At 37.9% G+C, this 23,160-nt stretch overlaps 1 protein-coding gene across 1 annotated transcript in view; it reads right to left on the bottom strand.

The window, feature by feature from the left end:
- CSMD1 (CUB and Sushi multiple domains 1) overlaps positions 1–23,160 on the bottom strand; it is a 1,741,289-nt gene that overhangs the window by 159,418 nt on the left and 1,558,711 nt on the right. The window contains exons 34-37 of the mRNA XM_060001344.1: positions 22,065–22,268; positions 20,929–21,053; positions 20,462–20,558; positions 13,724–13,828 (exon numbers count right to left, since the gene is read on the bottom strand). Of these exons, the coding sequence (XP_059857327.1) occupies positions 13,724–13,828; positions 20,462–20,558; positions 20,929–21,053; positions 22,065–22,268 (531 nt within the window). The remainder of the gene's footprint in view (positions 1–13,723; positions 13,829–20,461; positions 20,559–20,928; positions 21,054–22,064; positions 22,269–23,160) is intronic.

A 23,160-nucleotide genomic window follows, 5' to 3' on the forward strand; every position in this document is an offset into this window, starting at 1 on the left:
GGACAGGCAGTCCCTTGGAGCAAGGGACGAAGACAGTACTGTTTGCCAGTCGCTCTCCTGGCTGCATCACGTTGCTCTAATCCTCACAAGAACCTTAATGTAGACTCCGGTGTCTGACATTAAGGTCAAGGCAGAGCAAAGTGAGATGGGCAGGCCAAGGTTCCCAGGTGCAGGTGTGCAGACCCACCTGCTCACCTGGGTGAGGTAACAGTCAGTTTCCTCCACTGCCCTGCTTTTCAAAGTATGGTAAGTGTGGGAGCCTGTAAGAGATGCACACTTTGGGTATCTCAGAACTATTGGACCAGAATCTGCCTGTTAACACCATCCCTGGTGATTCTTATGCATTAAAGTTTGAGAATCACCAGTTTGCCTCACTTTACCCTGGAACCTGAGAAGATGAAATAGAGAGAAGAGTCTTTATTTCTCATCATCAGTGAGATTGTTCATTTGAGAGCATGATGCTATAGAAATTACACTGGATGGGCACCACTGTATATAAACAGGATAATTTCAAGCCATGAAACACATGGATTCTGTCTGGGATGAGCAGGTGTGAGGTGTAGCATAATGTTTTTATAAGCTGAAATTGATTTTCCTTAAATGTCTATACACTAAAAACTATAAAACACCATATGCATTAAGTGACAATATTTTTTATTCGTAGTACAGAATTTTAAGCCATCTGGGGTTTTTCATCGATGATAAAATTGCTAAATATGGACAAATACCATCACTTACACCTTTAACTTTTTTTATTGATATAAATCTAATTTATCTCCCTCTCCTTTATAACTTTAGAAAATAAACTGCAACTATATTTCAATTTCACCTTTTTTTTCCCATCACAGATTGGCATGAACTCCTACTGTATATCATTTATTTTTTATTTGACCCTAAAAAAATACATTTAAAATACTTGCGCCATAAAATTTCAAACTACAATTTAGAATTCTAAAAAGATAAAGATACTTTATGATTTTGAAACACATGATAAACATGCATTTTCTTGTCCAATATTTAGAGCAGGATAAGCAGGACCTTTGTAAATATAGTTAAAATAAGTTCGAACATTTTGTTTTTCAACTTATCACTGTCCTCATTTCAACTGGCATTGTGTATGGTTTTCAAACTTCAGAATTCAAAACCAATATGTTGTTCTAGCTGGACAGCTTAAAACAATAATGAATATAATAATCAAAGAAAGAGGAAAGCAGACCAAATGGAGAGATCAATAGAGTTGGATTATTTGGCAGCTGCAAAGAGGTCGAAGGACAGATATGTAGAAACATGAGCATTAGGTACCTGACAGGTCACCGTAAACACCATAGGGAATATATCGGCTACTCCTTCATTTTGAAACGAAAAAATCTGTCGAGTATATTGTTCATTGTAACCAATTAAAGAACCAGTCCTTTGCATAAGCACACCCTAAGACAGAAGTGTTGTTCACAATCTCTGTAAACCCATAATCCAAAAATTGTATTAAAGGTCAGACAATGTGCTGGAAAACAGGTGAAGAAAGAAATCACAACTTCACATAGGGAGACCTGATGGGAGGATGACAATAGATGAAGTAAATGTCAAATGTCGTCATCACACAGATCTAAACCTACATGTGTCATCCTGTACACTCAGACTTCTATACAACATTGTTCAATGTCCATACATCTTCTTGACATCAAAGAGTAGCTGTAAAGAAAGCCCCTTTAATTAAGAAAAAGTATCCAAAGAAAAGAAACTACTTTTTTATTCATTGTCTAAGAAGTTTAGTGTATATGGAGCTAAAAATATTTTCTCTTACCTGTCAACTGTTGGCTGATTCAGTCCACATAAAAAATGCTATTCTATTCCTTCGATTTAATAGATCATAAGGTCTCATTAAAGCATAGGGATTGTGTGTCCAGTGTCAAGAGAAGCAATCCCATGAATTTGGGGGGCAGTAGAATTTTTAAATGCGATTGAAGTTATTATTAGTTTAAAACAGATTGTTATAACTTTAAGATGTTTTATGTAATTGCAGTTGTAACCACAATGAAAACATTTATTTAATACAAAGAGAAGTTATGTCACTACAAAAAAATCAATGAGACAAAAAAAAATGGAGTAAGAGGAAAATAGAGACAAAAATGCTAAAAGACATACAGAAAACAAAGACACAGATTGGCAGAATGGATTAAAAAAAAGTTCCAGGCATTTGCTATCTACCATTTACTCATTTTAGATCTAAGTACACACATAGTCTAAAAGTGAAAGGATTGAAAAAGATATTTCATGCAAAAAGGAACCTAAAGACATCAGGGATGGCCATACTTAGAATAGATGTTAAAACAAAAATTGTCACAAGAGACAAAGAAGGACATTATATATATAATAATAAAAGGGTCAATTCACCAAGGAGATATAACAATAATAAATATATATGCACCTGACACTGGAACTGCCAAATAAGTGAAGCAAACACTGACAGACCTGAAGGGAGAAATAGACACAAACACAAGAACAGTATGAACCTTCAATATTCCACTTTCAGTTATGGATAGAACAGCCAGATAGAAGATAAGGGACAGAAAACTTGAACAACACTAAAGCCCATTTAGACCTAAGAGATATATACAGAATACTCCACCCAAAAAAGCAGAACACATATTCTTCTCTGGTGTACATGGAAGATTCTCCAAGATAGGCCACATGTTAGGCCACAAAACATGTCTAAACAAATTTTAAAAAACTGAAATCACACAGAGTATTTTCATCAATCACTTTAAAATGAAACAAGAAATCAATAGTAGAGGGAAAAAAGGAAAATCCACAAGTAGATGGAAATTAAAGAACTCAATCTTAAACTCAACCAACAGGTCAAGGAACAAATCACAAGAGAATTTAGCAAATATCTGGAGACATGAAAACAAAAACGCAACATATAAAAACTTACAGGATGCAGTAAAAGCAGTACTAAAAGGGAAGTTTATAGCTGTTAATGCTTACATTATAGAAGAAAAATGATCTCAAATAAACAACCTAACTTTATACCTCAAGGAACTAGAAAAAGAACAAACTAAACCAAAAGTTAGCATAAGGAAGAAAATAATAAAGATTAGAGGATAAGTCAATAAAATAGAGAATATGAAACAATGGAAAACATCAACAAGACCACAACTATTTTTTTTAAATATCAACAAAATCAACAAACCCTTAGATAGACTGAGAAAAAAGTTTTAAAAGATTCAAATAATTAAATTTAGAAATTAAAGGCATTTTAAAAAACTATGAACACTTATACACCAATGAAATAGATAACCTAGAAGAAATAGATAAATCCCAAGAAATATACAACCTACCAAGTATCATGAAGAAATAACAATTCCGAACAGACCTATCATTAGTAAGGATGCCCAAACCCATTGGCCTTCTTACTTAGTCCTTGTCCACACTCTGCATCCATCAGCAGACCTGTCAGTTCTACCTACCATGTGCATCTCACATCCTCGTTTCTCCTGCATTCCACCTCCTCTAAGCCACAGAACTGAGCTTCCTCTGAGCCTGTTGACAACTGAAACATCTGTTTATCTGATGAGGATACCCCTTCTCTTGTCACTGTCCAAGTGGGTCTCTACTCAACAACCTAATTGATCTGGTTGAAGGATAAATCAGATGACGTTACTTCCCTGATGGAAACTGTTCAATGTCTTCCAACTGTTCTCAGGATAAAATCCTGGGCTACAAGGTGGGGAACATTCTCTCTCTGGCTCACTCTTTCAATTTTGCTTCCTGCCTCTCTTCTGACTGTCCACAAGGTTCCCTCTAGTCTAGACATTTTTTTTTTTGGCTTCATGAGTACAATAGGTGCCTTTCTACCTGGGGTACCCCTTGATAGTTTCCTTTGACTACAATGCATTTCCCTTAAGTCTTTTTGTGGTTGAATAATGTCCATTGTTTCATCCTTCCTTCAATAAATATTGTCAATGAAAAACAGAGCTCCACAGTTACTTTGCACCTCAGAATACTGCTTATTTGCTTCAAGGTGCTTAAAACAATCTATAACCATCATGGTGTTTCCTTATATATTATGTCCCCACCACTAGAATATAAATTCTGCATAAGCAGAGACCATGTATGGTTGTCTTATCATGATTCTGTCTATGGAGGCTAGAGGCTAGAGTAGGCATATAACAGATGCTCCAATAAATGGGGATGAATGCAGTGACATACACAATTTAGTTTCAGGGGACAGGGATGAGGGGGCGATCATCACCAAGAGGAGATGAGTCTCAAATGAGTTACAAGGGTGGATGCACCAGGTGACAACTGATAATTTGAAACCAAACTCCTTTTCATGTGGGCAACTCTCTGAGTAATGGGCAGAGTGAGTAGCAGCAGAATTTCTTTAATGATTGACGATCCTCTCAAGCAGCAACCAGAGACTAGCTGATAAATACATAGTTAATGTTGGGACCCACCTCTTAAATCAGTGGCAGGGACAGTAGGTGATGGTCCGAAGAGTTTAGGATTAAGCGTCAGTTCTGTACACTCCACCCTTCCCAGTCCCAAATCCATTAATGCCTGAAATTCCAAAGACTATCAAAGGACAACAGGAAAACTGTACTCCAATCCCTTTATTTTAGAAGACAGTCAGCTAAAGAACCCAGGGATTAAGTAGTTTATATTGCACCTTTCACTTAAATTTAATACTTGTTAAAATGCCAAAACATCACTGTTAGGAGAAAAGTTTTAATCAGTTACCAGTTTTTTGTGTGTATTACATTCAACCCCAAATAAATCTGGGGTTCTCTTGTTACCCACCAAACAAAGTTCTGTTACTACTGAATGCCCAGAACAGTCTTGTAAGACAGACTTCACATTACTAGAAGGGTCTCTGGAACATTCTGTGATGTTAGGTAGAAGTCAAGATATACAAGACTTTAAACTCTTCCATGGTCCTTGGTGCAATCAGAACTTGGTATGAAATGAGGAAGACATGAATTATCAATTGATGTTAATGAAAGCAATTTTAATAGGAGGTAGGAGTTGAAAGGGTCTCGGGAGATTCTTTGAAATAAAAGCACTTAGATAAATTTTACGGATCAACAAATGATTGATATAGAGTTAAATACATGAAGATAACTTTATTACACCCCTGAATGGACACGGTTTACAGGATGCCCACTCTGGTGGAGGTACAGCGCTGTCTTCCGTGGATGCACAAGGTAAAATCTCCATAAATGCACCCAGGGGTATATGAGGTGTTATCTTATCCAACCTTTCACTTCCTGTGAGTTTTACTCATGCCCGCCATTCAAGTTGAGAAACCTTATTAGTATTATTAATATAGTATTAAAGTGTCATTAAAACATGCATTAATAATTCGCATGCATTTATAAGGATTACTGTAATTGTAGAAGGCTATTTCAAGCTGTCAGTATTCAACTATGATAACATCTCACTAAAAATGTGTAGTACTCTTCATTTCAAAAACTTAAGGCATTTTCCAGAATTTTAATCCTCATTACGTACTTCCTTCTGAGTGCCTGTTTTGAAATGAGTCCACAAAGGAAATGAAATGTAGTACTTATTTGATCACTGAAAACAAACAGAATGCAAGTATTTTAAAAGCACATCCATAATAAACATAGCTTTATAGTGATAATATTCTGTTGACCATCAGCTCAGACCCCTGCAGGAATTAATGCAGTTCACTATACTCTGTTCTCACCATTATATCAAAAACTGACACATGATTGTCATATAAGGTTCACTTCTGAATTTTCTAGAAAACCTTTTTTGAATACAACTTCAATTTTAAATTATAAGTACTTTTTAGAATACAGACAAGCAAGGAACTTATCTCTTTTAATTACTGCATTTTCTTTTTTCTAAAGATAATTAAATAAATTCCATTTCCTTTTTTCGCTTTTATTGCCAGAAATTTAAAGCTAAATTTAGTGCTTAGCAATACCAATTATTTTAATATAGGGGGCTAGTTTATTTATATCTTTCTCTTTAGTTGCCTTTTAAAATTTTCTTTATTTTAATAATTTCTTTGTTGTATACTTATTTTTAAGTTGCACCAAATACTTGAAGAACGGACAGGTTATCTCTTTTTCTAATCTATTTCTTATTCACCTGAGTATTTATCGTTTGAGTGAGATCTTATAAAATTCATGCTATATAATGCTATATAATATTATTTTTCATTATATACATAACTACAAATTAAATACATATGAGAAGGACTTAATCATGTATAATAAGTTTTGAACTTGTACTTGAAATACTACTACTATATTACAGTCAGCTCTAGGTCAAATAATATTTGAGAAAAAATTTAAGTCTGATAATAGTAAAATACTTTATATTTATTTTATAATAATCATTTTAACTAATGACAATTAATACACCGAACTTGCAAGCATGCTAAAATGTGAAAAAAATCTCCATTTGACTCTACCTTGTAAAGGATAAGCATTCATTTCAAACAATGAAAGAGTTACTATATTTACTTTTCTCTGAAATTTTTGTTTTTTCATAATAACTACAAATCACTAATTCAAACTCCTCTTTTTCAGAATAAATATATTGTAAATGTGTTACTGCAATATTATTGTCTTTTTATAAAAAAAAAAATTATTGTCTCTTTCTCTCTCTTACACGAGGCTGTCATGGCCATAGCTTACATGTTCCAGGCTCTGACCCATCTGTATAATGTTCTGTATCAAAAGGCCAGAGTATTAGACATGGGAGAATGGCTTCCACATCAGACCATGTCCTCTGCTGAGCTACTGTTTAGAGTAGAAAGCTAACTTTCTGCTTTGTAGGACATCTAAAATTCACACTGCACAGTAGCTTCTCTATTTCACTTGCCTTCCAGGGGTCAAATGTCATATCTCATAGACTCTAGAAATATTTTGTTAACTCCAATGGGTTTCCCAGTAGTGAGTGTGAGAGGAAAAAGGTCTCGAAAAAGACAGTGAAATAAAAAAAACTTTCATATATAGAATTATGTTGGTGCTGTTTGGACTCAGTGCCATATATCAGCATTAAATAGGTTTGAATAATTGCAGAAGCCTTTCACTTGAGGTCAAACACACTCATTGGGTTTATGACATTAATCTGGCATAGATGTCATTCGATTAGGTCTTACATGGTTCCCTGCAGACCCAGAAATTAAGTATCTTCCAACATAGCAAGACAGAACTATGTGTAAGCTCAGGCACAGTACCAGTCTAATTTAATAAAGAAGGTTTTAGTCATGTAAAGTGTGACTATTAAACAAGCACTGCTGTGTGTAAAAATCGAGATAAATAGTTTCTATTTCAAGCAACCTCTAAAGGAAGATTGTCTCAACTAGATGGGTTTATTCTGCTAATAATGTATTTGTAATGTAAATATATATTACATTTAATTCTATATAATTTATCTGTAAATATCTCTGAATTTGTTCACAGTTATGAAGAAACCTATGTCACTACTTTAAAGTTACGTGTACTAGATAGGTAGATAATAGTTATAGATAGTTGGATAGATAATTTTGTTTAAAAACTGGACATTCAAGAAAAGTTTCTCTATGGTTAATCTAAATAAATAATTTTAGTATTCATCTAGCCTTGAACTAGAGCAATTTTAAAACCCATAAAAAGACTTCCACTTCTACTTGGGATATAGAAATGTGTAAAATATAACCTCACTCCCACTTTAACAATGAGAAAAGTCTGAACTATAAAATCATAACCTTTCTTGAACTCATCAGGGAGCTGAGGTTTCAGGTACCCAGGTGACATCAGTTCCAAAGGATTAGTGCCTTCAAGGAGAGGGAGGACACACAAACTGTCACTGTGACAGATCACAGGAGAGAAAGGACCAACTCACACATAGGCAATGACACATCAGCTAACGTTTTAGCAAGTGGCCAGTACCTGAGCATGGGTCTCCAGTAGCTCAGGGCCCCAGACAGAAGGGAGTCTGTCCTTCCTTCCACATGCCTCCATTGACTAATTAAGAGAGATACTGGGGGCATGGTAGGAGCCTGGAGTGAGCCTCTCCCTTACCACCACCAAATATCAATGTTTCTGTGGAGAGGGGCATGACACCCGACGCACTTCCCGAACCCTTTCACTTTTAGGAAACTAAAGTGTTAAGCCACTGGGAGAGGAGCAGCAAAACCTGTTCCCTCCAGGGCACAGGGAAAGGGGCACTGCAGCTTGGAGAAAGGTGTACGGAAAAAGAAAGTCTACATGTGGGGTGTGGCAGGAAAGCCAGTATGAGCTTAAGACGCTACATCAGCACCAAGACCATGGTCTTCTAGCCCTAGGGGACACTCGGCAAACGCTCCTCAAAGGCCAACTACAGGTAGACCCTGACGACCTTGGGAGGGGGTCAAGAATGCTGAGAACACCCCACCCCACTCTGTGCAGACTCTCAAGGTTTGACTTAGGCTGGAAGAGAATCACAGAGCAACTCTGACTCCAGTGTAAGCTTAACATTGAGCGACAAGCAACAGCGTCTACTACTGGGGCAGATGCCACCTCTTTTGAAAAGGTGTTTAGGGAGGACTGACAGCTCAGAGTGGAGTAACGATGCTGAGAAAAAGCCCCCAATTAGGCACTTGGCAGTGCCAGCTCACCACTGAGGAATTTGATGCTCTGAAAGTAACCATAGCGACAACGGAACTCAAATCCAGTGTACCTCCTGACTCAACAGGCTGACAAAAGTGGTGCCCATTCCCAGGCACAAATATTAACCACAATCTCTATGGTTCTACTCGTGGTGTCCACCTTTAATAAAATATTCAAGAAATAACAACCCTTTGCCTAGAGATGAAGTAAGTAACCAGACTCTGCATACTCATATAGTGGAAATATAAGACAGGGATATTAAATATAAAAAATATGTTAAAAGATCTAGTGGAAAAGATAGCATGCATGAAGAGATGGAGTAATTATTGATGAGAGACAATAATTATAAGAAATAAGTGGAGGGCTTCCCTGGTGGTGCAGTGGTTGAGAGTCCGCCTGCCGATGCAGGGGACACGGGTTCGTGCCCTGGTCCGGGAGGATCCCGCATGCCGCGGAGCAGCTGGGCCCATGAGCCATGGCCGCTGAGCCTGCGTGTCCGGAGCCTGTGCTCCGCAACGGGAGAGGCCACGACAGTGAGAGGCCCGCATACCGCAAAAAGAAAACAAAAACAGAAAGAAAGAAGTGGAAATTCAAGGGGCAATACACAATATCAGAGATGAAGAATTATCTCAATAGGCTCATTAGCAGACTTAACACAGCTGAGGAAAGATTCAGAGAATCATAGGTTAACAGCAACTACATAAACTGGAACACAAAGAGAAAGTGTGAACAAAACAGAACTGAGGAACAAGAACTGTGATACAATATCAACAGGCCTAACACACATGTAATTAGAGTCCCAAAAGAAACAGGAAAAGAGAATTGGGGAAAAGAAATATTTGTAATGATAATGGTCAACAATTTTTCATAAATAATAAAAGACATCAAACCTTAGATCCAAGAATATAAGTTTACCCTAAACAGGATGAATATCAAGCGCATGCGTGTGCACGCGCACACACACACACACACACACACACACACACACACACACACAAATCCATCTAGACATACTATAGTCTACCTGATGAAAATAAAGAAAAATTCTTAAAGGAAGCCAGAGAACAGGGACAAATGCATAGCCATTAAGAAATACAGCTTACTTTTCATCACAAACTATGAAATAAGAAGACAATGAAGTGGCATTTTTAACATACTGAAAAGAACTTTCAACCCAGATTTCTACACCCAGCCAAAATATCTTTCAAAAACGAAGGTAAAATGATGACTTTCAGAAATACAAAATCTGGGAGAATTCTTTGTCTGCAGACCTGCACTAGAAGAAGAGTCAAAAGGAGTTCTTCAGACAGAAAAATTTTAGACAGAAACTTGGATTCACCCAAAGAAATAAAGAGCTCCAAAGATGCTAAAAACAGGTAAATATAAAATATTTAGTTTTCTTATTTTTATCCACTCTGAAAGATCAATATCTAAAGCAAAAACAGTAAAAATATTTTGTGGGCTTTATAACATGTAAAAATAATATGTAAGACAATATTAACATAAAGGATGGAAAGAGGAAATTAGAAGTACATGCTTGTAAGTTTCAGTACCTATTAAGTGACATAATATTATTTGCAGGTAAGCTGTGTTATATTAAAGATGCATATTTTAAACTTGTCTAGGGAGACCATTAACATTTTTAAGAGTTTATCTAGTAAGTCCATAGTGGAGATAAATTGGAGCAATAAAAAGACTCAGTTAAACCAAAAGCTGTCAGGAAAAGAGGGAAAAAATCAACAAGATACAAATAGGATCAGTACAAACACTCCAACAGGGCTCATGTGTTTACTCTTATTTGTCCTCCTCCCACCAAATTCCACTGAAATAAACTTGTTTATAAATATTTACATATACAATTGGCCTCTGTAACCATGGGTTCTGAATCTGTTGATTCAACCAACCATGGTTCAAAAATTTTTGAACAAACACATTCCAGAAAGTTCCAAAAAGCAAAACTTGAATTTGACGCAGGTTGGCAACAATTTACATAGTATTTCCTTTCTATTTACAACTATTTATGTAGCATTTTCATCATATTAGTTATTATAAGTAATCCAGAGATGATTTAAAGTATATGAGAGAATGTGCATAGGTTAGGTGTAAATGCGACAGCATTTCATTTAAGGGACCAGAGAACCTGTGGATTCTGGTATCCATGAGGGGAGACGGTGGCGGGGGGGGTGGCTCCTGGAGCCAATGCCCCACAGATACTGAGGCAAGACTGTATATATTGTTTCATGTTGAATCCAAGAACAGTTACTGCCATATTGTTCCCCAGGAGCAGGTTCCATGCTATACACCTCAAGGTCAGATTTTGTATTTTCCAATATAAACCAACATCATCATTGTTCCCATATCTATAATTTAAAGTTCCCAGAAATTTAAAGTTTCCGTTTGGTTCTTTTTCTTCAGCTCGGAGCTCAGAGCAAGCGTGAAGCTTGTATCCTTCTGCTGCCTAACTCAAATTTCCAGTCAAGTCAAATAATATAAAAGCTGGCTAGATGGCTACAGGCTTGTATGAAGCATTCAAAGATGCTGGTCTTTTGACCTTTTAGCTGGATCGTATAAGATCACAGAGAATTTAGATCACACATACCACACCGGACCTCCTGGGAATCACTTTCGCTATCATTAATATTTTACAACTCATCCCTTCAGATAAAGTGTTTGTTTTTTGTTTGAGAAGTTCCTATCAGTGCTCGTTTGGAATTATGGACCGTTACAATTAACAGGGCCTAGCCTTCACCTCCATATGCGAAAACTCAGACTCCTCAGATGGAAGCAGGCGTGGACTTGCCATACAGCGCAGGTTTTAGGGCCAGGGCTGGATCTAGAACTGGATCTCCAAGACTGACTCCCAAGCTTCTTTATCTTCCACATGCCATTCAGCTACTAGTGACAGGTGGTGTCACCACCTGTAAAGAAGGGCAGTCTGTGTGCTCTTTCTGATTGGACAGTTGGGATATTTGGACAGGTGCTCAGTAAACTGCATTTGTGATGAAACACATCTACGTCTACCTGTGTTCATTCTGTAAGTCGTTAGCAGCCTGACTCTGACCTGGGCAGGCTGAACACATGCTAGGTTCTGTTCCTTCTCCTTTAAAAACTGAGCATACCTCAAAAATGGTGTTTTTTGAGGACAAAAGAGTAAGCACCCATAACACATTTAGGGCAGGACCAGGCATAAACATGTGCTTGTTGTTGTTTTTACTATTATTACCTGGATATATATTGTAGCAAAAAGTCTGAATTTAGAGACATGTGGATTGGCAATACACATTTTAAGCTTGATGCAAAAATATGTTAACAGATTAAGAATATTAGATAATCTTTTGAAAACTTACTTCAACAGTCCTCCTGCTGTTTAGTGTTCACCTTAATAAGATTAATTCTACCAACATTTTTTATAATCCAAATTTTAAACGGACACAAAGAATTAGAACAGAGAAATGACTGCCTCTAAGTACATGGAAGGTAATGCCATGACCCTCAGAATGCTGTCAGCGTCCGAAAACAACCACTCAGAAAAGAAAATCACAAATGAAAACGCAGCATTCCGTGTGGCCAAGTAAAAAATAAATACATTAAGTAATGAAACAAGGCCTTAAGATTCTTGAACAAGATTAATTTCAGTAAGAAATATGTTCATCTCTCTTTTAATGAATTTTATCAGCTGAGAATAAAGTGAAATGTAGGTAATTACTATATTGCTGGAGCTGAAGTCTGTGTGAGTACACAGATAATCGTACACAGGAATTGTAGACTAATTATTTTACTAGCACCTCTTTCTATAAGGAGTGAGTGAAGAGCCAGAAGCCACAAGATAACTTTGAGAGGAAGAAATAAGCACATTCATCAATTCTAACACTGCTAAAAATATTAGTGAATTTATTAACACTATCATAAATAAGGTTTATAGTTTCGTATCTACAGATGTTCACAAAATGTATCAAAGTAGCAGATTTTTCCAGACATATCCTACATAAATAGCATCCATAGTATCATTTTACGCTGTCACTAAAGTAGTCCTATTCAAATAAATTGGAATAAACTTGCATACAAATGCCTGTAATAAGTAGGGAAATTTAACTGGAATGCGAAACAGCCCTGTGGTTTGTGTCTGGTTCAGAATATTTATCATCAGCTGGAAACCTGGCCTTTCCAAAACATGCATGCATTTACATCCCAGCAAACTGTTTATTTCAATTCAAAGGATCACTTATTAAAGCTTATCCCTGTATTTGCTTATTTGCAACTGCTTATTAAAGGAGATGAATATCAACATTAAGCATTTTTAGTGCTTGAAAACATGTCCTAAAATAAACTTTACTCTCATTGGAAATTCTTATTTCACTTTTACAAGGTTTACCTGCATAATCAAACGCCAAAGAAGATTTGTGAATTTGACCTTTGTCATCCCATTTATCAGACTATTAACTCAGTCTCACATCCATTTTTAAAAGGTTAGCATCTACTTTGCATTACCTTCTTCCAATTAAAATGAATAATACACCAAGGCAGGCACTAAAGTGGCTGCTCTTTGCTAGTCTGATTCTACCAGCCTCTAAGACTAGAAATAGAAAAGGCTTATGACCATAATCTATTTGGAAATTATGACTTTCTACATTTTTGGAAACTTACATGAATATTTGCTATCACTCACAAGAAAACTAGTAATATTACAAATGGTTATTTTGTACTTTTCTTTAACACAACCAACCTGAAAGCATAGTCGATGTTTTATCTAATTATTCCAGATGCTAAATTCTTCATTTCCCTATTGTCTTTCATAATATAATTATAATATATAATATAATAAAAATATAGTTCAATATAAGAATATATTATAATTATATATTATATTATAAATATATATTATAAATTATATTATAAATTTCTGTATTATAAATATTATAATTGTCACAAAATTATATAACATAATAACAACAAAGTTCATAGAGATCGGTTTTGTAACACCCAAGTTCATGGAACTTCCAAACATAGTTTTAGAATAAAATTTCACTGTGTAATAAGGGCAGGGATCTATTTTCCCTTTAAGAAAATTACTCAATATCCCAGTGAAAGCCAGATGCAGAAACAGGTGACCTTACTTTTGTATTCCAGGTGGAAGCCAGCAGCTGCCACGCTGATATCCGACTGGAAATGCAGGTAGAGCTGATTGGATGTGCTGTTGAGCAGTGCGGGCACGGTGGTACCTGTGAGAAGTGATGCAGGTTGAGCTGTAACATCACTCATGCGTTCACTCTTCGCATTATAAAATCAGTAAGAATATCATACTAAGTGATATATGTTAGAGAAAAACAAATGTTATAGGATATCACTTATATGTGAAATCTAAAATATAATACAAATGAATCTATTTACAAAACAGAAATAGACTCACAGGCATAGAAAACAAACTCATGGTTACCTAAGGGGAGAGGGAGGGAGGGAGGGAGGGAGGGATAAATTAAGAGTTTGGGATTAGTAGATGCACACCGCTGTATATAAAATAGATAAACACAAGGATTTACTGTAGAGCACAGGGAGTATATTCATTAACTTGTAATAACTTATAATTTTCAGATTATAATGAAAAATCATCTGAAAATATATACATATTTAACAGAAGCACTTTGCTGCACACCTGAAACTAACACAATATTGTAAGTCAACTATACTTCAAAAAAAGTCACTGAGGATATTTGTTTAGGTTTACAGATCCCTTTAACTTGTCTGATCGCCACATATTTAACCCAAGTATTGGCTTTGATGGTTATACTTTTAGCCACTCTCTTCTTCCAGGTCCGGTAAGAAATTCCACATTTTCTCTGCCCTCCTCAGGCAGATGTGACATCTCTTTATCATATCAGTGAAAACACACAAATTTTTATGCTTCACCATTCATTTGACTCTTCACATTGTTTTCTTTTATCAACATAACCATTTGCTTTTTTTTTTTTACTTGTCACGAACAAAGAGGGGACAAAGTCTCAACACGCAAGTCATATGGAGGTTGGGGAAGCAGTTAGACTGTAGATCTGATGCAATATATTATCCAGAAGAGGTTGCTTTTGACTATATATTCTCTTCTCTATCCCTGTGTGACTCGTACTGAATAATCTTCTTTCTGAGATCTGCAAATGATTTCAATGAAACACACATGGAAAGGAAAATACAGGTTTATTTTACATAATGCCTCGTTTAATTAAAATGTTCTAACCTACCTGATAGCAGCTGACAAATCAGGAGATTTAGTGATGCTGAGGACCAGGGTGACAAAAAAGCCAGGGTACCCAAGGTGCCGAGGAAAAGCATGTGTTCATCAGCCAGAAGTGTAAAACACGTGGGCGGAATGTATTGTAATATGGGAAAACAACAGCCAGCTTAAATCCCTTTTTACCAAAAGGGTACATACTTGATATTCTACTGTATTCAAATCATTCTCTGAATAAGTACACACTTCCTATATGTGAAGGAAATACCCATCAGGTAAAACTCATCATGATGCAGGCAAATTACTAGATGAAGATGATGCTAATGCATAAAGAAAGAAATATAACTTTAAATAACAAAACAAGGAAATAAACTGATAATTATCCAAGACAGATGAAGAATGCTGCAAGGTTAATATCCTTTGTCACCCTTCACTCTCTGCTTAAATGATTCTAACATCCTCCGACAGCTGTAATTAAACCAATGACTCCAGGTAAGGACTCCAGCCATCCGTCCCATCACTTGGTTGTCAAAGGCTCTTGGAAGATGATGAGAACACAACTCAACTCATAATCATCTCTGCAGAGTCTGGGTGACCTCCTGTGTCCCCACGTCCGTCCACACTGTTAACACCCGCTGAAGTCCTCCCATCAGAGGCCCCCTCTCTCCGTGACCTGTGCTGCCCTACAGGCAGCTGTCAGACCCTAACGAGCCAGCCTCCTCCATCCTTCTTGGTTTCACTCACTCCATGCCTCCATCTTGACCACCATCATCCCAGCACAAGCCACCAGTGCTATTAACCAGGATGAGGGGATAGTACCACACTCCTAACTTGTTTCCTGAACCTACTGTTGTCTCAACCCAATTCATTCTCCACTCAGGAGTCTGAAAGCTCTTTTTAAGATGGACACATGATTATGTCATGTTACAGTTCTCCTAGATTCCTGGTCATCTTAGGATAAAATTTCAGCCTCCTTGATTTGACCTAAAGACCCTGCCTGATCTAACTACTACCTGCATTTCTAGCTGCTTCTCACTACTCTATTTCACAATTCATTTTCCTGTTCAAGGTGTTCCCATAATCGTAGTCTGGGATGCTCTTTCCCTCTCCTCTATCCATTTTGCCTTTCTTATTCCTACTCATTCAAAAATCTCCACTCTTCTCAAACTAAGTGTTTGCTGAATGATAAACATTTAGAAAATGTCTTCAGGGCTTCCTGGTGGCGCAGTGGTTGAGAGTCCGCCTGCTGATGCAGGGGACACGGGTTCGTGCCCCGATCCGGGAAGATCCCACATGCCGCGGAGCAGCTGGGCCCGTGAGCCATGGCCACTGAGCCTGCGCGTCCGGAGCCTGTGCTCCACAATGGGAGAGGCCACAACAGTGAGAGGCCCGCTTACCGCAAAAAAAAAAAAAAAAAAGAAAAGAAAATGTCTTCAGATTTAACCCCTTTGTTATCTGACCTTGCTTTGATGCATGAAGATAGATAGATACATACATAGACTTTTTTAATTGCACAGTCATGGAGGGGGAAACATAAGCCTATTCCTGCAGGTCTGCAGACACATATAAAGAGAGATTATTCCTTGAAACTAATTAATAGCTAATGGAGTGCAGATAGGGGAATGTTGCAAAGTGGGGTGACCTCAAGACAAGAAGGAGACATCCACCCAAAACTCCAGTTTTAACCCATTTTTTTTCAAATTGTATGACGTTTGCTGTCCTCTCACTCATGTATTATTTCTGTATATTTGGATAATGTCTGCAGGAAGAACAATGTTATCTAACCAGGTAAGTTTTAATTATAGCACCTGTACTACTTTCTGCCTGGTTTTACCTGTAACTTCAGATAATCAGTGTATTTAATAGCCTCCAGCCCCCAGTCAAATCATTTCCACACACAGGTACTCAACACACACTTTTGACTTTTTGTTTATCTTCCCTAACCGTGTTACAGTGGAATCAGAAAAACTACTTCCACTCCTGACTCTGACACAAATCAGTTCTGTCACTGAAAGCATTTGAATATGTTCTAATTCTGTAAAATAAAGATAATAGTACATCCCTTATATGTGAGTCATACATGTGCTGTGTGTGTGAAAGTGCTTTGTGGATTATCACGTCCCCTCTAAATGTTCTTGTTAATTGCAGCAAGTAAATTCATGAACGACAGTCCTGTTTGTACTTCTGTGATGATATATAGTCATTTGTTTTCCTACAAAAGATGCTGGATCTCAATGCCCCAGGTGGCATATGAGGCATGCTGGGGGTGCTGGGAGGATGCTAGGCGGCCGGCACCTGCTGCAGCCACAGAGAGTCCTGCCCTGCGCGCCCCAGCAGGGGGCTCCCGCTTAGGGCTCTGCTCAGAAGGGACTCTCAGAAGAAGCTTATTCCCACTGTTCAAAATGCAACTGAGAGATTTTTTTTTTTTTTTTTTTTTTTTTTTTGTGGTATGCGGGCCTCTCACTGTTGTGGCCTCTCCCGTTGTGGAGCACAGGCTCTGGACGCGCAGGCTCAGCGGCCATGGCTCACGCCCAGCTGCTCCGCAGCATGCGGCATCTTCCCGGACAGGGGCACGAACCTGTGTCCCCTGCATCGGCAGGCGGACTCTCAACCACTGCGCCACCAGGGAAGCCCAGCAACTGAGAGATTTTTTTAAAAACTATTGCCACAAGCAGAATACTTTTGATCGCATTGTCTCACTGTGACCTAGACAGAACCGCACACACAGAAAGCTGAGAAATCGCATTACAGCTCTGCAGACTCCACTCTCAGCACATGGATATTTACTTTCCCTCAATCCCAATTGTCAGCTACAAATTGGTATGAATTTTGCTGTCTTATCCACTTAAAATTTATAAGCTGTCTACTTCCCAAAATGATTTTAAATGGCTTACAGTGTGAGTCCTACATACACATGGCTATCCAGACAGAAAACAAAAATTAAAAAATTGAATTTATTCAAGAAGTCAGTCAATCATTTTTCCGGAAATAAGTACCTCTAACAACTACCCATTCTTGTTTGTTTTCAGTCAACAACTAACTTTTAAAATGGGTTCAGATTCTCCTTTGTAAATATTTTGAAAGTATCATAGGAACAAAAAAGTGTAAAACATATTTTAAACATTTTAAAACATATTCAGATTTCACGGCTGATGTGTCATTTCTTCCATATAAAGTTAAAAAAAGACTCCTTTTAAAATATTTTAAATAATTTTTAGCTTAAAGTTGCAAATATAGTACAGAAAACTCCCATATACCCACTATCTGGCCATATATTACATAATAATGATATCTATGTCTATGTTTCCACAATACATATGTGTGTAAAATTATTTTATTCTAAACCCTCTGTGAGCAAATTGTAGACATGATGACTCACTTCTTGTAAAAACTCATTGTGCATTTCTTCAAACAGAGCAGTTCTAAAAAAAACCCAAAAACAAAAACAAAAAAAACGAACACAGATGCAACAGTACCATGTATTCTACAGAAATCACTGGAATTTCGACAATCTGCCAATAATGGGTTTTCCAGCAAAAGTACTCCATCCATGATTACTTCCCTTCAGTTTTTTTTTTTTTTGTCTGGAATAGTTTCTTAGTCTTTCTTTCCCTTTCATGAACTTGATACTTTTGAAAGACACAAGCCACTTTTTGTGTGTAAAATATTTTTCAAAATCAATTTTTATTTTAGAAAATTATAATTCAAAAAAATTATTTTTACAAATTATACCATGATAAAACTTAATAAAAACTACTCATGTGAAATATTTTTCTTTAACATTTTATAAGTTAATCAAATGCATGCCTGAAAGGATTTGTTGTTGTTTACATGGGGGTTCTCACAATTTTAGTATTATATCAATGTTCATTTAAGCGGAGACTACACTCGAACATAAGTTTAGAAAATGGCATTACAAAAGATTGGGAGTGAGTAGTTTAAAAAGAAAACACAAAACATGCAGGGCTGCTGTGCAGTGATAAATCAGATGTTTTCACTGCCGTAAGTCTCAGTGCAGCCAAACTTCAAAACCAGTCCTCCAAAAAAGGTGAAGGCATTTAATAAAATGATTTTTCTTTAGCAACATAACCTCCAAAGAGAATGTCTGACATTCTCTGACTAGATTCAGAGGGTGATGCATTTTTGGAAAGAATATCAAAATGTGATGCTGTATTCTTCAGAGGTCACCATATTTGCCGGCTCTCAGGGGTGTGAGGTGCCTTGGGACGCTTCCAGAGGCTAATTCAGGGCACTTCCTCTCAAACTCAGCTTTTAGTGACATCATGCTGGTTGTTTGAAATCAGCCCTGGTGGGGGTATTTACACACCACAGCAACTGCAATTCTAAGCCAAATCAAACTTTTTTGTTCATATGTTTGTTTGTTTTGAGAGCAGGTTTATCAGTTCACCAATGCGCAGGTGTCCTGATACTGGAGATCTTAACATGACTGCCTGAGGAAGGTGTGTCTGCCAGGCTTCTCGACTCTTGAGTTACTTCTTTCGTCCTTTGCAGTGAATGAGGGCTAGGTGGGGAGATGCACTGAGGCTGTGGCTCTCTGCTCCTCACCAAAATCTCACACACTAGTTTTAGCATTCACTGATGTTCCAGTGTGAATCATTTACTGTCCTAATGGTTGCCAAATGGTGATTCTCTAATTCCATCTCCTAGATTAGTCTGGATTCTGCAAGGGAAGGCTTCCTCTTTCACTCATTCCGTTCACGCATGTATCTATTTACATCAGTATGGATCCATACATTTCTATTTTATACGAAATGGTTCATCATGTGTGCTTTTCCCATCAGAACCTTGGAGTCAGCAACTCCCCAGGAAGCACTAGTTCCTTTAAGGGAGAATGGTATGGAAAGCGACATCTAGAAACCTAGAATTGGGTATGAGGTGGGTTCATGGCTACTGGGGTAATTGTTTTACACCTCTCAAAAGACAGAGGTAGGAAATACGTGCACACACACATCCGCATCCACACTTACATTTTCATCTTCCTCTGTGTCCACAGCTACACATATGAAGACCATGAGTTCACACCCATGTCTCAAATTCAAATCCGTCACAACCAGCTCTATGCCAGCCTTCCTCATTTCCATTTTCCCACTCCCTTCTCAGTCACTGAGAAAGCCAGTTCACAACATCCTCCATATGTTTACTCATGTTCTCAGTTCTCACGTGTGTCCCCAACCTTCCATCTGTGCCCCTACCCCCTTGCTCCACCACCTCCTTACGTGGTCCCCAATTGTGCCAAACACGTCCAACAAGCATATGAGAAAAGGAAAATCAGCCAATCTAAAGTTCATTCCCCCCACCCCCCTCACACAATTAACTTCAGTGAGACACCCTGTTGGGCCCACAGGGTAATAACCCACTCTTTCTTCCCAGCTCGGGGGTCCGACAAAAGTGACCCGCTGCCTTCACATCAGCCCTCCTGCTCGTGGACGACAAAGCTTTCTCCTTCACACCTGCGTTCCGGTGCTCTTGTTCTGAGACTCCCAACACTAGAGAAAGTGTTATGTATATAGAAGAGCCTCCTGGAGAAACGTCAGCATTGAGTGTTCTCTTGCAGTTTGTCAGTGTTTGACGATTCGGATTCACGGAGACAAGGGGATGGGCGCCATCTTACCTGAAAAACTTCCCAGTCTCGGTGCAGCCACGTCACCGCCATCGTAAATCTCAAGAGAGTCCCAGTTCTGCTCTGTGGCAAAACTGATGACTTGAATCTACCAAACAATAATAGTAACTTAATATTTATTTTTTGCTTAATAAAATTAGACTAGTCCAATAGGGTTTTCATGAAATTAAAACTATACATGTAAGAGAAAAGCGAAACCAAAGAAAAGAGATCATGGAAGTGACACCCAAAAACTTCTACAAATAGCACTTCTGATAGATTTTATTCTAAAAGTCTATCATTTTTATTTCAAATGTAGAAATATGATTACAAACACTTTGTAGAAATGGTAAGAAAAGAGAAACAGGTTATGGTTTATGTATTTAGAATAACCAATACAAAAAGGGGGAAAAAAAGAAAGGAAAAACCCGTGGACAGCAGCTTTGTTTATTAGTAGACTCTGGGCTTTGAGAACTTACCTGAATTCCTGATCCCTCTGTAACTATGATCTTCCATATACAGTTTAAGTTGTTACCATATGGTTCAGGGTAGCCGGGGGATAAAATTGTACCTCTCCGCTGAGTGAAATTGCCACTGCAGGGGACTAAAAGACAAACCCATATTTAGTAAAAATAAAGTACAGTGAAGAACAACGTTAATGTTGTACTTAGTGTTCTTTCACTGTGTGATCAGCTATTAAGAGATATTTTACATGGACTATGGTACTTTAAATGGCATTTTTAGCCAAGGTCAAATTTAGTCTGTTCTCTCTCTTTTTTTTTTTTTAACATCTTTACTGGAGTATAACTGCTTTACAATGGTGTGTTAGTTTCTGTTTTATAACAAAGTGCATCAGCTATACATATACATATATCCCCATATCTCCTCCCTCTTGCGTCTCCCTCCCATCTAGTGTGTTCTCTTTTAAATGATCAATACCATAGATTAGTATCTGCTATGCTGCTAAGTCTCAGGCACTGTCTAACGATGTCATCTCTGAAGTGAATTCTGTTTCGAGTAACTGATTTACTACAATTTAAGAAGCTCTGCAGGGTTTTCTATATGCAGACACGCAACTCAAAATGATATTAATGGGATTTATGAGCAAATCCAGAGAGGAGAAGAGACGCTTAAAATGCACAGATGAATTCAAGTGCTAAATCATGATTGCACTGGAGGTTCTTACACAAAATGAAGCAAATAAACTATAACCAACAATGGCATTGTTATTCAGGCTGCGCTAACCTATTACTTTTCAGACTTTCATCAGCACCAATTTATTAAAAGAGCATTACACAAGTAATATAACAAATCAACACTGTAGTGATTTTTCCCCCAAATGAAATTATGTTGTATACCCATGGCTTGAGATGACATACTTAATAAGTATCGAGAAGGAAAACATGTTTCATGCTTGTTAATCTGATGAGTTGTTCCATGAAACAATAATTTTTAGGGTTTGGCTGCTACTCGATTATTTCTGATAAATTGCCCTTTAAATAGGTCTGGAGCATGGATCAGTTCATGTGGACTGAAGAGCAGCTCTTCAGTGCTGCTGTGACCCCGAGATGGAGGACCACGTGCAAGTTATCCCACCTTAGGGACACACGCTTACCTACGCAGCTTGGGATTGTGTCATTCCACTGAGCGAGAGCGTTGGGCACGGACTGACAGCGGATGGCCATGGAGCCCTGGAGTAGGTATCCTGGGTTACACTCAAAGCGAACGATGGAGCCTGCTGAAAACTCCAAACCAATTCTCCTCCCATATCTGGGCTCGGGAACAGAGCTGCACTGGGTGTCACTGGTCCGAGGAACAGCTAGAGGCAAGACACACAACACAACCATCTGCATGTGCATCGTGAAGCCATGATATTTCCTTGAAAATAGAATTTAAGGTAAGTCTAGAAAGAATTTATGTTAATGTGGAAATTAATAATGCCTTTCACAGTCTCTGTAGGGGATGATTTAGGGAGCACTTCCACATCTACACACATCTTCATGTCAACCCTGAGGACCACCTCGTATTCCCATTTCTGACGAGGAAAACATGGCATATGGAGAATTAGTGCTTTATGAGGACTGAGCGATATTCATGCATTTACAATTAATTAAGCACCCAGATCACTGCGCCAGGGATAATGAGATGACTAAGAACTTGTACTTATCCTCGAGGACCTCAGACTCTAGTACGAAAAGCTGTTTACATAAAGGATTATTTATAAATGGCCATGGTGATTTAATAGCAAAATTAAAAATAGAACTACCATATGATCCAGCAATCCCACTTCTGGGTATTTATCTGAAGGAAATGAAATCATTATCCTGGAGAGATATCTGCACCACCATGTACATAACAGCATTACTTGCAATAGCCTAGCTATGGAAACAACCTCCATGTCCACCAATGGATAAATAATACAGTACATACCTACAATGGAATATTATTCGGCCATTTAGAAAGGAAGGAAATCCTACCATTTGCAACAACATGGATGGACCCGTATTCCACACGCTAAGTGGAATAAGCCTGTCACAGAAGAACAAATGCCGCATGGTCTCATGCATAGGAAGCAATTAAGAGAGACAAACTTATAGAAGCAGAGAGCAGCCGGTGGCTGCCAGGAGCTAGGGGAGCGGCAAGTGCGGAGCTGCTGTTAAACAGGTATAAAGTGTGTCATGTAAGACGCCCAAGTCCTAAAGATCTCCCAT

Source organism: Delphinus delphis, chromosome 21 (assembly GCF_949987515.2).
Source record: "Delphinus delphis chromosome 21, mDelDel1.2, whole genome shotgun sequence".
NCBI classification, from domain to species: Eukaryota; Metazoa; Chordata; class Mammalia; order Artiodactyla; family Delphinidae; genus Delphinus; species Delphinus delphis.